The 16,616-nt window shown below is 31.8% G+C and overlaps 1 protein-coding gene across 1 annotated transcript; it reads right to left on the reverse strand.

The window, feature by feature from the left end:
- Positions 1–6,306: 6,306 nt before the first annotated feature.
- Positions 6,307–10,326, reverse strand: LOC18034355 (nudix hydrolase 9). The gene is made up of 9 exons (XM_006424669.2): positions 10,049–10,326; positions 9,866–9,940; positions 9,531–9,587; positions 9,204–9,286; positions 8,007–8,065; positions 7,441–7,589; positions 7,103–7,240; positions 6,844–7,002; positions 6,307–6,606 (listed from the first exon to the last, which is right to left on the reverse strand). The coding sequence occupies exons 1-9, from the start codon at positions 10,115–10,117 to the stop codon at positions 6,508–6,510; spliced, it is 888 nt and encodes a 295-aa protein (XP_006424732.1). The 5' UTR covers positions 10,118–10,326; the 3' UTR covers positions 6,307–6,507.
- Between the last annotated feature and the right edge of the window lie 6,290 nt (positions 10,327–16,616).

The following is a 16,616-nucleotide window of genomic DNA, read 5'->3' on the forward strand; positions in this document are numbered from 1 at the left end:
TTTCCGTCAAATCTCAGCTACTCGGCGTCTCCTTTCACATGGGTGACTCATACATGTCATATTCAGATGACAAACATTATTCACCGTCCGATCCAACCCACGTAGGATCAGATGTTGTCAAAGTGAAATCTTTGTGATGGCACTCGAGGATTAGGTCACGTGAGGGGCCAGATCTCAGTTGTATTAACATAGGAGGCGTGGGATTTTCAAAACGACATTGACTTGGATGAATAAAAAAGAGAACTCACACAGATTAAAAACGCCACGATTTTTTTCGCCGATGGGTTCCATTATTTCAGTCTCACAGCATAGGAAATAAAATTCTTTATTATGTATAAAATAATGGGTAATTGGTATCAATAATTGCTCAGCTTCTTTTTGTTTTTAAATTATATTTATGCTCCTTTAATTTATAAATTCTTCAACTTTTTTCAGGATTAAAATCCTATAAGCTTGTTTTTTTAGGGGTTAAATTGTCAGTATCAGCTATCAAACTAAAGAGCACGTTGATAGTAACGGAATGGTACTGTATTGAAGACGGCGCATTACTTAGGTAGTAAAATGTACTTTTCGGCAAACCTTGGTACTGACATGATATGTCAGTAAAACTTTGGTAGTAAAATGATAATTTCCCTAATAAATAATCTCTTGTATAAAAAATTAAACAAAAGATTATTTATATAATTTTTCGTTTATTTTTTTCCTCCTCTTATATTTCGTCGGCAAGCGTGGAATCACAATGAGATGGTTGATAAAAAATAAGGGTTCAATTAAAATTTATTTTATTTTCTTTCTTTATAAATTTTATTATTTGGCTCCTTTTAAGTTCATTACTTTTACGCGGTAACTCTTTATATTTATCTTTTCATATCATGACCCCACCATATCAAAATCATACTTCACTGTTTGGCATCACCGCTAACAATTGCATATCTCCATAATATTTCAAAAAGTTTTATTTTTCATAATTTTCCATAATTTGAAGCGCTTGCTTAAAGTCAATAACCACTTTACCCAATTGAAAAAGACACATCCAATTACACATGTGAAGTGGTAAAACGCTCACGTATGACACAGCATAGCCGAAGGTGACGAAGCCACAAACGCGGGACCCAACAGGCTCGTGCTTTGGGTCCACGCGGGTGAACCGCGAGTGATTTTTGAACGGACATGAGAACGCCCACGTTGTGCACGACGCGCTGACAAAACCATCGCCTCTTCATTTATGTCGTGATAGTTTTAGAATGCTTAGTTCGTATTCACTGCACCCCACGCGGTCCAATTTATAAGACACGCGCTTTGTGACCCGACAAGAACTTAAACTTGCATGTGGCTGTATCCATATTAACGGATACCGAGAGATCCCAACAAACAAACAAACGACCAAAAACTAACAGTATTTCCTTAATTTAAGCTCAGAGAATAATTTGTTGCCTGAATTTTAGCTGGGATTTTCGCTAATCAGATTCTATTATCTCAATAATCGTCACAATTTTTAACGATTTTTTTTTATCATAACAAGCTTTATGGATCATACAATGAAAATTTATGTACTTTGTGTATATGAATTATGGGCTTATTCTAATTTCTGATTATTAGGATTGATGTCGACGTTCATTAAATTAGTGAAAGAAACTGAAGAAGAATCGAGATCCGAGGGGTGGCAAAACTTTTAGCGTTCAATAAAAGTGAAAGCTAGTCCCATGGTGAAAAGTGAAAACTGGTTCCATGTTTCATGTGAAAAAAATTAAAAAGGGCCTACCCAGAGATGAGTTTTACCAATATAGTGATTCTCATGTGAATGCAATTGTTAATGGTCAAAAGGAAAAAAAAAAGAAAAAGAAAAAGAAATACGTAGTGTTCTTGAAATATTATTTTTCAAATAAGGGGCAAAAACCCATCCCCAAATCTAATTAAATCAATGGTAATGCATCACTGTAAAAGAATGAAATACAGAAAGCCAAGACAACATTAACAAATTAGCATTTACCCACAAGCGAATATATGTGGGGTTACCCTAGACCCTAGAAAAGTTAAGTGCTTCATGTCGAAGGAAGCTAAAAAGTTAGCAATAATTGTCTACAAAATCTTCAGCATTATGCATATATACCTTTCAAGAAAGCACTCATCTGAGCCCCAGAAATTGGATACGCGCTCATTAAAGTAAATATTCCGAGAAAAATATACATAAGCTCACATGGAGGGCGAGCAAGAAACCAATATAAAGTCCAAACAAAGCCACCCCATAACTTTTCACATGGTGGAAAATTGCTTTCTTTTAGGAGCAAGTATAAATTATAAGCCTGCAACAGACTGCAGAATGGTTGCAACAATGGGGAATCATCTGCCGCACGTGCAAACCGGACATGATTCTTCCAGACATGGTTGGCCGCTAATTTGTCCGTGCCTAAATCAGTGCACATATAATGCTGCTAAAACGTTGCTGTCAATCTCTTTAATATATAGAAATAATGGTAATATGATATATTTTATGCAGAACGTTAAATATATACATACAATATATATTTATTTGCTTTGATATTGAAGTTCCATTGACTGGGCTTGTGTTGACTACTGAATTTAGCCTGCGTTTGCTCTCATCATCAGCATAGTTAATAAAAGACCAATGGTGTAACGATAAGAAGGGCCTTTCTTGGAAGTTTGAATAAAGATACAAAGAAAGCAAAGGATTACGTAAACACAAAACTACTGTCAAGTCATGACGATAAGCCAGTCTTCTAGAACCGTTGTGCAATAAACTTTCTTTCGTTTTGGGCAAATATCCCGCTAATGAGCACTCAAAACCAACTAATTGAGCCATTTGGGCTTGTAGTCCAGTGGTGGACCATTGCCCTCAAAGTTAAGCATGACTATGAGGGCAATGGTTCGAGTCCCTACGGACTCAATCTCCTCCAATTAAACATAATTGTGTGGAGATTTCTATAAACGTCTTTCTCCCTTGCGAAATGCGAGTGGAGTAGAGACATCCCTCCTCCGTGAGGGGTATTTAGGATGGGCATGTACTTCATAGAATAAAAATGTAATAATATAAGTCCCATGTATATATATCTCTGATTGTAAATATCAGTGTAATGACTTGCTGTCATAGCAGTTGTATATATATCTGTGTAATGCAGTAACCTGATGCTTAATCAGTTTCAAAAAAAAAAAAAAAAAAAACCAACTAATTAACACGGGCCGGGTAGGGGATAAGGCGTTAAACCCAACAAAGATATTTCACTCAAGCACAAAGTCTGAATAGAGGTAGGAGCTAGGTTGAGTAAGTGCATGTTTGGTAGGTGGTTACAAATACTTATTTAATTTCATAATTTTATAATAATTTTTATTATTGTTTGGTTATTTTTTTAGTAGAGTTTTTATAACTTAAATAAGTTATTTTATTTCTACTAATAAAAGCTCAAATTTTGAATTTTTAGGAATAGAGATTAAAAAGTTTTTTTTTAAATATTAAAATATCTTATACTTATTTGACAATTTTATTTTATTCTTTTTATAACATAATTTAAAAAAATTTACCTATTAAAGTAATTTTATAAATTTTTAATAAAAATTTTTATTACCAATTAAACAATTAAAATTTTTTAAATAAAAATTTTATTTAAATAAACTCTACTTAAAAAACTGCACTAAACGGATTACCGAAAAACTATTGAGAAATCAAAACAACTTCTCTTGTTCATAGCTAACTAGTAAGATAAAAGTCAAAAACCACTGCTAACACAAGGAAGCAGATTTCTATACTAAGAGTATATAATTGATTGATCATTGATAGAGTGGCCCAAATTTCGTTGGTTATAAAAATAACGCAGCCATGTCAACTCAAAATCTCAATCACAAATGTCCTAGTGTATCCACAACTAACCTTCAATTGCGGCTGACTAATTGTGTAGGTTAGGCATGAGAAAAATCTTCATCATATGATTAAAATTCATTTTGTACCAATTCAATGTCAAAAAAAAAAAAAAAAAAAAAAGGGGGCCATAAATATGAAAAGAGAAACAAACAAGATACTCTAGAAGTCTAGATGCATGATAAGTTAGGAGATAACTACGGAAGCAACCAAAGTCTAAAATGCTACTGATTAGATGATAATAGTGAAAACGTTTCTTGCCAACCTTCTCAGCTTCTCTCTCATTGACAGATTGACTCCACCTTTCGAAAAGGTGTTTTTGACCCAGCAGGGATCTCCCTTGTCTTGCGTGAACAAGTGGATATACTTTTCTTTATCTTACAACCTAAGGCTTCGTGGAACTTAAGGCATCTTCAATATAGCACTAAACCTAACATCAAATCATTTTTTATATGGATATTATTTTTGGTATAAAATACTTTTTTAATATAACACCAAAATCAACACCAAAATAGTGTAATGAATATGATTGCACCAAATATGATGTAACACTATTCATTACACTATATTTGGTGCTACGAAAAAAATCTCAAATATTTTGATTACTTTATCTTATTTACATATATATCCTATTTTATATAATATTTTAAGTTATTATTATTATTATTATTATTTTAATTTTTGAATATTATACTAATATTTTAAATAAAAAATATTCAACACAAAAATTAATAATAAAAATAAAAATGCCAATAACATTAATTAGTAGATTACACATTACAAAATTAAAATTACAAAATTAAATTAACACAAATTAAAAAAGCTACTGCTACTAGCATAAATTAGAACAATTATTTAGTAATGTTGGAGATCATTATTAGATCCTCCAATATCATCAAAATATTGGCCAATATGATAATCGAAGATGAACGTGATATTAATGCAACAATTAATGATTGGATGCAAGCTGCAATACCAACCGTGGATATGAGCGTAGATGAGAATACTAGATTTCAAGAATTTCTTACTCGACACAAACAAATCAAGTATAAAGAGGCTCACATTGCACTCCGAAATGCACTAATTGATCATTTATGGAATGAATTTAGTAATTCGAATAACTAGAGTATTATTGTTATTGTATTGTATTTTTCTATATTATTGTTGTTATTTATTGTTATTGTATTTTTCTATATTAATGTAATGTTTAATTTTCATAATGTACTAATTTAGTTAATTAAATGCAAATTTAATAACTTTCTATATTTTTTTTGTTAATCGATATAAAATTACTTATTACTTAATTATCTATATTAACAGTAATATTTATTGTGTTAATTGAATTAATTCTTGAGAATTAAAGGAATAAAAAAAAAGAATATTCTTTTTGGTGTAAATGGGTTGGAGATGAAATAGTAATTTGGTGTGAAAAATATACATTTTTGGTGTTGGTGTTACACCAAAATGGTGTTATGCATTGGAGATGGCCTTACAAACAACTTAAAAAAACAAATTGATCTAACTGAACTTTAGGGAGACGTAACGTACATAGCCAATTGAAAATAGAACAGGTTTTGGTAATTGTTAAGCCATTTAAATAGGCATCCATCCCTGCGATGATATTCCCCTTCAAAGGAAGAGCATTACTGCCAGTTCCTCATTAAGTCTCTTACACTAAGAGCATACTTTAGTACTTTAATCGATACCAAAGTCAATTTATGACTTCAAACACCAATTTCACCTTATGGACATGCTGCAAATTCCATACACTTTTTTTTTTGGTGGGGGGGTGGTGGGGGGGAGGAGAATCAAGAAATGGGAGTAATACCTTTAACTCATGGGGAACTTAAGTCCTAAAATATGGAATTAGATTTCGTGGTCCAATATCACACCATCTAGTGTACTTTACTTGAATCGGGAGTTTAGCATTCAAAAGGCACCTCCTCATAAAGAGTTGCCATCAAATTAAATCAATACTTAAATTCATTTTGTAAGTTACCTGATTTTATATTTATTTCCTAAACTACAAAATTTATTTATTTATTTATTTACAAGAAAATAAATGTCAAATAATCACGTTTAATATGTTTTTTATTTATAAAAACAAATAAGATATCATTTATACTCGGCTATAAAAAAATAAAAAATAAAAAAATAAATAGTTATCTTCAGACTCGAAGAAAGTTGAGACCTAATTAAATTTCAGATTAAAAAAATAATAATAATAACGCTACCTTACCTTCTCTGACCTATTTCTAGGTTTATAAATCAGAAATCGATATTCTCGCTCTAGAAGGATAGCTTGCGTCCAATGCAAGCTTGGTGCCAATTACACAAAAGAGCACACAACAGGGTCATACTGCAGCGTGAAATATCATTAAAACAAGTCGGATAAATATAATCAATTAACTCACGAAAGACTTACAATAATTTTGATGAAAACAGTCACGTGCATCAATTAGCAAAGAGAAATAAATGCAATTGCATAATCATGCCTTTATCTTGTGTTGATTAACTATACCTTTTTAGAGAAAGAATCTAGTACGTCTCCTTTAATTCTACTGTTTATCAACTATAATGTAAAATATTAGTGGAGGAAAAGCAAAGCCGCAGACTGCCATGGGCTCTCATGAATTTTATGGTATATTATTCATAGCTTCTACCATCAGCTTATAAAGAGCAAATCCACCTTGATGGCAGCCAGGCATTTTAGACGCCATGTTCTCCAACTCAATCTGAAAAGACAGAAAACATAAGTATTATGTCACCATGTAAATGAAATGTTAAATTAATTAACTGAATTAATGTTTTAAGCAATAACCCGTAATTTCAGCTCAAATCATAATATTCTGATATATGCTTGACTAATAGCTAAAAAGTAAAGCATAGCACTCGAGCACAAAAATTAACCATGTTTTTGCAATATAAGATTGAAAGGAAATTTCTTTTTTCTTGTAAAAAGTTGAACATACCATTGAAACTGCAAAAAGTTGGGTTGATTCATAGCCATCTTGTGCGGTAGAATACAACTGTTGAATTTCGTTTGACTGAAGACTGCATTTTATGAAGAAAAAAGCAGCTGGTCTAACATTCAAACGCCTGCGGGATATACCAATGAAAAGCGGGTTGCACTGGGAGAAAATCAGTGGCTTAGGTACTTGTACACATATATCCACAAAGTAAGAGAGCAGGGACAACAACTTGGTATCTGATTAAGAGACTGTAACTCACAAGAGATTCTGCAGGTACTCCAATTTCTTCAACCACTTCGCGAGTAATGCTGTCAAACATTTCTTGAGAAACCTTCTGGTTTATAAACTCAGAGTCTGTTGACCCACACGGATGAGATGTAATTCCAGCATCCTGGGGCTGTTAATCATCAAATATATAGCCTCATTGTGAATGCACAAATAAGATAGTTAATGGTAGACTACAAACTGCATTCAGGCATTCAGATACCAGAATCAAACTAAGGCTGAAAACTAACTGCCCTACCTCAGCAGGATATAGAACAAAATAAGGAATCTGAATGCATGGCTAGTAACAAAAGACAAGTAAGGATGCAAAACCTCTGGATGGCCTCCTGGAAAGACAAAGTGCCCAGGAAATTCGCCAACATTATTACTTCTTTGCAACAAGAGTATTTTCTTGTCAGATGTCTCTACCACTGCACCATTACCCAAGGGACTTGCAGTGTGCTGACATTGGATCACATCATCTACACAAAGGTGAAGCTACTAGTGCTCAAAAGAAAAGAATCACTCAAAAGACACTTAAAATGCCATATGTTAAGAAGTTGATAAGTAGATCTGCAACAGTCACAATCAAGTGTTACTATGCTTTTGAAAAGAGTCGAGCTTAGCACATGGAAATAAGAATTATTGCATACATCATTTCTGAATAAAGAAAATCACTTATAATTTTATCTGAACAAAGACATTCAAAGTTTCCACTAACAATTTTATCATTTATACCTCCTAGTTCCACTGAGTAGTTACAATAGTGGGGGTAGAAAGATGCAAGACAAACATGGTCTGCATACTTGTGTACTGACATGCAATATTAATTTAGACTATCGTCAGGTTAAGGGCATTGGATGAATAAACATAAACATGTTGTATTCCTGCAAATATACCTTCTGATAGAACCAGAAACTTCTCCCACAAAGGATTCAAGTTTGTACCCACAAAAGTCCTGGGTATCAAGTAGATGAAATGAACAATTATTTTGGAAGAAGAGCATCGGTGAGAGATATCTAATAAATCAAAATATTACAGTAAAATCATACTTCAGTAACTCTACTGATATTGGAAAACACTGCAAGAAAGAATGAATTCTAATAAGAGAATCAATGGAAGGCTAAATCAAAAATTGAACTTTGGAAATAACAGTGATATGTTGCTTTCATCATTCTTCCAACTAAATTAGTTAGATGATAGTAACAATATGCAGGAGTAAGAATTGTTTAGTAGGAACCATACTCTCAAACTGACTAAAGATACTATGTAGAAAATTTAGATACTCATTGCCCACCTGCTTAACAATAACCTCTAAGAAATCATATTTCAAACAGCATTAGAGATTTTATTCATCATTCTCTAATAAAAAAGCTATTTGTAAAGTAGGCGGTTGAACAGCAAAAGAAAGCGGTTGGTACAAAAGTGACATGAAGGAAGAATCGAAATTCAGTCTGCCTCATATCGAAACTCTGAATTCATGCCAAATGAATTTCAAATTCTAGAAAGAACTTTAAAAGGCTGGAGAAGGATAAACACTGAAATTACACCTATAAGGTCATAAATGGTGAAAAGTCCTTCAAATTGCCTCACCTTACTGATTTGGGATCTGGAGACTATTTTTCAATATTTTACCTTCCTTCAAGAGGGGTGAAGGCTAGCAGAAAATGAGATCAGGGTGCAACTTGGATGATCATAATGTTACTCTTTGGGTGGCATATTTTGATTCATTTATTATTTTCCATGTAATGATACAAAACTCTACAATTATACGATGTAAGTATAGAAGTGCAGTGTGGGCACCAGAACTTTTTGAGAATCTGAGGCATCGGAAATTACTCCACAGTCATTTCCATGGAATCACTACTGGAGGGATCTCTAACAGAAGTGATATGCCAAATTTTAAATTCAAAAGTACAAAACTTTAAAGCCTACAGCAGCCATTCATGGTCATCATATGTCCAAGAAGCAAAGTATCCATTGTAAGGAGAATCGAAGTTAGAGGCTGAAACTCATCTAAACGTACAACTAGTAGGGATTAAATGTATAATAAGTTATCCACACAACAACGAAAGTGCAAAGAAAGAGATAGGAACCTATAATCTGTCAATCCAAGATGGAGGCACACATGAGATTCTACGCTGGATCCACCTTCACCTTGCATTATATGCCCTCCATACTGTAAATGTGTGAACAAGTTATAAGCGAGATCAAATCAGATTAATATTTATCAAAATAAAAAAATGCAGCATAAACCTTTATTGACTAGCCCTATAACTACACAGTTTGATCCTCCAAAGATCTTTCCAGAATAGTCAAGTCACGGAAACATAATAATGAAACTATATTAGAAAACAGATAGACAAAATATATCATACACAATCAATTGATCAAATTTTGAGTAAGAAAGAGGTTCAACGTACCCTGAACTTTTGACCATTAAACAAGGACTTGTTGTTCTGAACCCTTGAATCCCATATCTAAAGAAAAAGTACAAATTATTCCGAATTTAAATCAGCAGATGTCCAATATTTGTATACACGTAATCCTTAACAATAAGAATAAAGAGCACCAAGGCCATTTACAGTGTATATTCAAAATGTAATTATTTTCAGCCCATAACAAGGACAAAATAATAATAATAATAATAATAATAATAATCTCCTTTATAATCCATTTAAATTTCAAATAATAAGCTCAACAGATAGATTCAATAACCAAATTCAATACAAGCCCAAGTTGCAGCAATGAGTAGTACCTCAGAAATGGAGTTCTCTAAGTTAGTGTCAGGAGGAGGAACCCTATCATATGATCCATCAAAAACCACAGAGACCTACACCCACAATAACAATTCAATCAGAGAAACTTAAAATACTCGCATGCTTACATCAACTGGAGACTGTGAAAATAATCTGATGAGAGAGTGAATTAAAAGAGATACCTGGGATGGTGAAAAACCATGTGGACACGAGAGAAGAAGCTTGTAAGCCGAGTCTGCATGCTGCTCCATTGGAATCCCAAATGCACACCCACCTGGTCGATTAAATTACTCTTTAAACTTTAATAGATGCCCTTTTTCTCTTCCTCCAAACTTTCTTCATTTGCAGATGCTCTCATACTAACAGTACTTGCAAGGAATATATAGAGTCACAACCAAATTACTCTTTTCTTATGCAAAATAATTAGTCAAATTTATACATCATTAAATCAACACGTCAAGTTTTGAAAAGTATCATAGTATTCGTAACCATTTTCTATTAATGATGTTACTTAATAGTTAGGCAGAAAATTTTTTGACTTCTTGGTTTTACCACGTTGTGTTTTCAAGGGTAAATTATGATCGCATTAAATCTTTTGTATCCCACATAATCATTTATGTTTTATCTATTCAAAGACCATAATTCTTTGGACTTTGATTCAGTTTCACTTCATACAATTGTAGAGAAGTCCTAAGTTCCAAGTCATTTACTCATTTATCACATTAACCATATCAACTTGTAGATGCATAGAAAGTTAACATACACGAAGACAACTCATGGGGAAGAATCATTAGTCATTTCTCACATTAGCCATATTAATTACTAGATGCATAAAATATCTTAGCGTTAGTGGTACAAATCATCATATGATGGCCCTGCTCTTTCCATTTTATTTCTTATTTTTTATCCACATTAGTAATTTTCTCCACTTTTACATTGTAACTAATGGGAGTTTGTAAGCCACTCGGCCTTTGAGGGTTACTACCCTCCAAATGTAAGGGCAACAATTCGAATTCCCATAAATGTATTATGATGGTAGTTTTTTTTTTTATTATAATGTATAATTGAGTTGAGGTAATCTTCTCGCTTATTAAGTGTGAGTAGAATAGACATAATAATAGTTTGATTTATAAATATCAGTTACAATATCATGTAACATGAGTTATATTATGAACAATAATTGAAAAAAAAAAAACTAATGAGAGTTTGTTTTACTGGCTTTAAAGTTTTCGAAGCTTTTTGTGCTATTGGAGTGTAGACAAAATTCAAAGCCTTACGATCCAACAAAAATGAAAACCCATTTACGCGTTGAGGCTTGACTACACATTTGCTCAAGTTTTCTTGGGTGGAGGGCTCAACAAGAGCAGCGTGTATGCGGAATTGGAGAGCACCGACCCGGCCCAATACTCCATGACACCACCATTGTCCAATAAAAAAGAAAACAGTCAAATAATACCATCTTTAATGATGAATAAATGCATTGGTAGTAACTATTCAATCGGCACGCCACATGAATGCAGTTGTTTTCAGTTTGCATTCCTTTTTAGGATCGTCCCCACGAAGCGTTCCTGCCAAGACATATATACAAAGCTTCAACGTGTTGAGTCATTGTCTTGCCCAGAGATTAATCAATAAATATCTCAAAACAATAAAGGTATGCAATAAATGCTTGGTGGTGCAATACTGCAGTTATATGCACTCCATAGAAGATTAAACAGTAAATATATATATATATATATCAAAACCAAACAAAATTAAAGACAAAGTAAATATGAGTTAAGTTTTGAACTATAGATTATAGACCTCAAGATATGAGTTATATATATATATATATATATCAAAACCAAACAAAATTAAAGACAAAGTAAATATGAGTTAAGTTTTGAATTATAGATTATAGACCTCAAGATATGAGTGTATGCATCAACTTAAATTATTAATTTTTTATTTTTTTTTTTGGGTTGCAACGAAAATGGGAGGATTATGGGTTGTATCATGGACTAAATTCGATCAATAAATCTTCCGTGGACAAAATTAATAATAATAATCGACACGTTCATGTCATTCACTCACTCCCCGTTCTAATATTACGAAACAGCACTGTATGGGCTACTAACGTGCATGACTTTAAATTTCTGACACAATATCATCAATTCCTATTCCGAGTTATTCGCAATGTCAATTAATGCAGGTTAACGCGACATTGTTACTGCGTTTCTTCTTTCAATTTTAGCTGAAACAGATTAATTAAAAATTCCAACCAAACTTACTTAATTTATGTTGGATGTAAGCTACAGATTAATTAAAAAAAAATTATTAATGAGTTTGAGGGATTTTTAAAAGTTAAATTGATATTGATATTTATGGGCTTGATTTTAGTTTGCAAAGTCCGACTATTTTTATTTGTATTTAAAAATCTTAAGAATGAGAATTTAAGTGTAAATATATATTGGCTGTTTGAGTATAATTTATCGGGGTCCTGAGCACAATTTGTTGGAGACTATAGGAAAAACTCAATTATACATTAATGAATTTTTTATTTTTTTCAGTGGTAACTCAAGTCTCCATTGGTCCTATAAGAAATCCAACCCTGGCTGTGAGATACGTGGATGACTAATTTAAATCCGACAAGGAAAGTAGATGGTTAGTTCAAAACTTCAAATACAACTAGAAAAAAAAAATAATAATAATAGGCTTGTCTTTACAAGAAAGCCTCATAGAGCTTTCAATAATGATTCTGTATGCAATGGGATATTAATTAATTAAAACATATCAAAGAGTACTCAAATGTGATTTGAAGAAAAAAATAAAGAAAAGTTTAAAGGAGACAAAAGCGGCAATTCTCTCTTTACTTTTAAAATAATTGCATACAAAATATTAGATTATTAGCTTGTCGAGGGGTTGATATTAGGGAGAAGACTGTTGTATCTGTCGACATAACTCAAACAAAACCTCTCAAAAGCGATGCCTAAGAGCATTTAAAAAAAGTTTTTTAAATAAGATTTTATTACTTATTAAAAAAGTTACATCAGAATTTAAAACTTTAAAAGACATTTCAATTAAGATTTTTTAAATAAAAAATAATTTTTTTCTCTTCAATTTAGTAGAGTTATTTTCTCTCTCTTCAATTTATATGTTATTACTTTTTATTGGGGAGAGAGAAAAATGTTTTAATTACCATTTATTTTTCTTTTGAAAAAATATTTATTTGATTTAAGCAATATTAATTTATTTATATTTGAAGAGTGTTTTGGAGAATAACATATTTTTTCACTCTCCTTTTTGCTACATAGGTAAGCAAATAGATATTTGAAAATTAAAAATTAATAGTCTTTTGGATATGCTTTAAAATTTTCATGTTCCATTTGTCTAAGATAACTATACATCTTGATATATGATGATTTGTTTGGAGGAATATATCTACTAGTATACTAGCACAAAATAGAAGACAAATCTTAGATATTAAGGGTCTGTTTGAAAGCTGTAACTTAAAAATTACAATATTAAAATATTTGATAAATATTAACTGCTGTAGTTTGAAAATTTGTTGGTATGATTTTTCACTTTATGATGAAAAATTTGTTATATCTTTAATAATTTTATCAAAATTATAATTTATTGTATATTATTAACTTTTATTTTATAATTATAATTTTTTTTTCACAACAACAATAAAGTATCTCAATACTAAACAGAATCTCATAATATGCCGAAAGTGGATATAGACATAGTATGTCGTTTTGACCAATTCGACCAAGCTACATTCATTAGAAAGTAAATTAATTGTGTCAAACAATGAGGCCTATCCATTTGAAAAAAACCGACACTTCTACAGATATCAATGATTCAACTGCAAGATTATTAATTTTCTGAGTTCTGTCTTCCCGGCAACTGTCCGAAATATTTCCAACGCCAAATACATTGATCAGAAAAAACTTAAATTAATTTGTGAAGAAATGGCAGTATTTGTCATTTGGGTGTCTTACAGTGACAATTAATTATGGGGGTCGTTGGTGGTAAACTTTCTTTCACAAAGACACAAACTTTCTTTTTAAATGGTCCACTTTGTTAGGTGGAAATCATAAACTGTGTATGCGCAGCATGAAGTATGCATCAATGACTTTTAAATCTATTTAGGTCCCGTTTAAGATTAAAGTACTGTAACTTTTAAACTATAACTGTTGTAAGAAAAATAATTATAAATATTAAATAAAAATTAATAATATGTAGTAAATATAAATATTAAATAATAATTTTAACAAAATTATTAAAGATATAATAAAATTTTTATGTGAAAAATCATATCAACATAACTTATAAATTACAGCAGTTAGTATTTACCAAACATTTTAATACTGTAATTTTTAAATTACAACTGTCTAACCTTAATTTGAAACGCACTCTTAATTAATATTCATACATAAATTTATATAAACCTATATAGTAGTGTGCTTGTGTTCCGACCCAGTGCTACCAGAGCCGTCCACTGGAGGAGAGGGACCAATGATCGATGAAGTAAGCTGCTATTTAATTTGATCAGCTTGTGTTACAGATCAATTTATGGGTTTTTAAAGGAAAAAGGTGAATGGGGAAGCACTGCTCTAGTCTGCAAATTGAACACCATGGATTTATTGCTATCATAAAGAATTTTGCGCTGTTATAAATATTATTTCACTATTTGTTGTGATCCTTGATAAGACAGTAAATGCAAATTCAAGAGGACAATCTCGCTCTTAACTTTTTTTCACATGATCGCCAGTAATTATATTATTATTATTGTTGTTGTTGATAAGTTAATAATTATTGATAGTCATTAAAAAAAATTAGCATATTTTTGAATTATTAAAAAAAATCTGTCTCAAAGATTATATTTTAAAAATCATAATTAAGAGGTTAGGTAAGTTGACATTAAGAGAGGAACCTAGCTAATCAAGATTTAACTTCAATTTGAAAAAAAAATCATAATTTGTGCAACTTCCTCCTTTAAAAAAAAAAATAATAATTCTCTTCCATCATTCCTTGAGTCCCAGCCATAAGTTTGATCCTACAGCTGTAGAATTTAAGGGCCTGTTTGGTACCGTTTCCAAGCCTCTATTTTCGTTTTTGTTTTATAAATACAATTGAAAAACATGTTTGGTGGGCTAAACTCATAAACAAATTATAAAACAAAAAATTCGGATTCAGCTTTCCAGTTGTAAAGTTGAAAACGTCTTTAATGCGTTTTCAAATGAATTACAGTTCACACTCAAGAACAAACTACAGAACAAATCTCGGCTCGTGTTCTCTTCATCAACAGCTCCCAAAGTCCCCGATCTAAACTCTCCGCACTCACTATCACTCTCTTCTTCCTCTTTCTCTAGATCTACAACACATATCTCTCCCTCTAACTCGATCTGCCAGTCCGTTGCTGCTGCTGCTCGATCTCGGCTGTTGCAGCTGCTGTCTTCACTTGGTATTTGCTCCAGCTACTTCCAGTTCGTTGCTGCTGTTGCTGCTCTTCCAGTTCGTTGCTGCTGCTGGTAGATCCTGCTGCTGCTGCTGCTCTTCCACTCGCGTGCTGCTGCTGCTGCTAGATCCTGCTGCTGCTAGATCCTCCACCGCTTTGATTATTATCGTTTTTTGGTTTTGTGTTTTCTGCCGCATACGAAAACAATGCTTCATTCGCTGCTGCTGCAGCTGTTGCTGCGGTGTTTTCATCACCTCACTGTCATTACAAATTTAGACAAATTTTACAAATCCGCGTTTAATTAATTACACGCATATTACTTCCTCACCGCGTTCGCCGACTAGTTGTCCCATCCACAATTCCATTAATTCCCTTTGCTTCTGGTAATGTTTGTAAATTACTGCCTGCCCAGTTTTTTTTCTTTTTTCTTTCTTTCTTTTTTTTAATGTAAATATTTTATTAATTCTTCAGGATAAAGTTATGATACAACAATGATGTTTATTATTCTATTTGATTCCTTACAAAAAAAGTTACAAAAAAATGTTCCTTGTCCTCTCGTTAACCTAGATCCTGCAAAACCAAAAAACGATAATAATTATAGTTTACGTAAGCAACGTCTAATTCCAATTGCATGTTGCGCTTTGCATAATTTTATTCGACAAGAAAATGCAAGTGATAGGTTATTTGGGGACTTTGATGTGTAAGATTTGGTTACCAACGATGAAGGAGACACTAGTAGGCCACTTACTAATATTGATTTATCTCCAGCAAGTGTCGCAGAGATAAATGCTACAAGAGATGGAATTGCAGCTTTTATGTGACATGATTACATACGTAATGCATAATGTGTATCATGTATTTTTTTATAATTTTTTATTTAAATCATGTGTTGTAATGTATATCTTAATTATATAGTGTAAAAACAATGACAATGTCAAACTTTTTTTAATTAATGTTAATTCTTAAACTTTATTATCATGTAATTTTTTTATATTAAATTTGGTTAAATTATTTTGTTGTATTTGTGTGTATTAGCTAAATAATTATTTTATAACTATAAATATAATGTAAATGATTAGTAAAAACTGTTTTTGAAAAAAGCACTACCAAACGCATATTCTCTGTTTTTATAATTTTCAACTGTGTCTACCAAACGCATATTATTGTTTTCAGTTTTAAAATATAAGATACAGAAAATGATACCAGACGTATATTTAAATTCGAAATACAGTAACTGCAAAACACCATTTTCATTTTCGTTTTTATTCTCAGAAAATACAGATTCAAAAACAATACCAAACAGG

Source organism: Citrus clementina, unplaced genomic scaffold (genome assembly GCF_000493195.1).
Source record: "Citrus clementina cultivar Clemenules unplaced genomic scaffold, Citrus_clementina_v1.0 scaffold_8, whole genome shotgun sequence".
Taxonomy (NCBI): domain Eukaryota; kingdom Viridiplantae; phylum Streptophyta; class Magnoliopsida; order Sapindales; family Rutaceae; genus Citrus; species Citrus x clementina.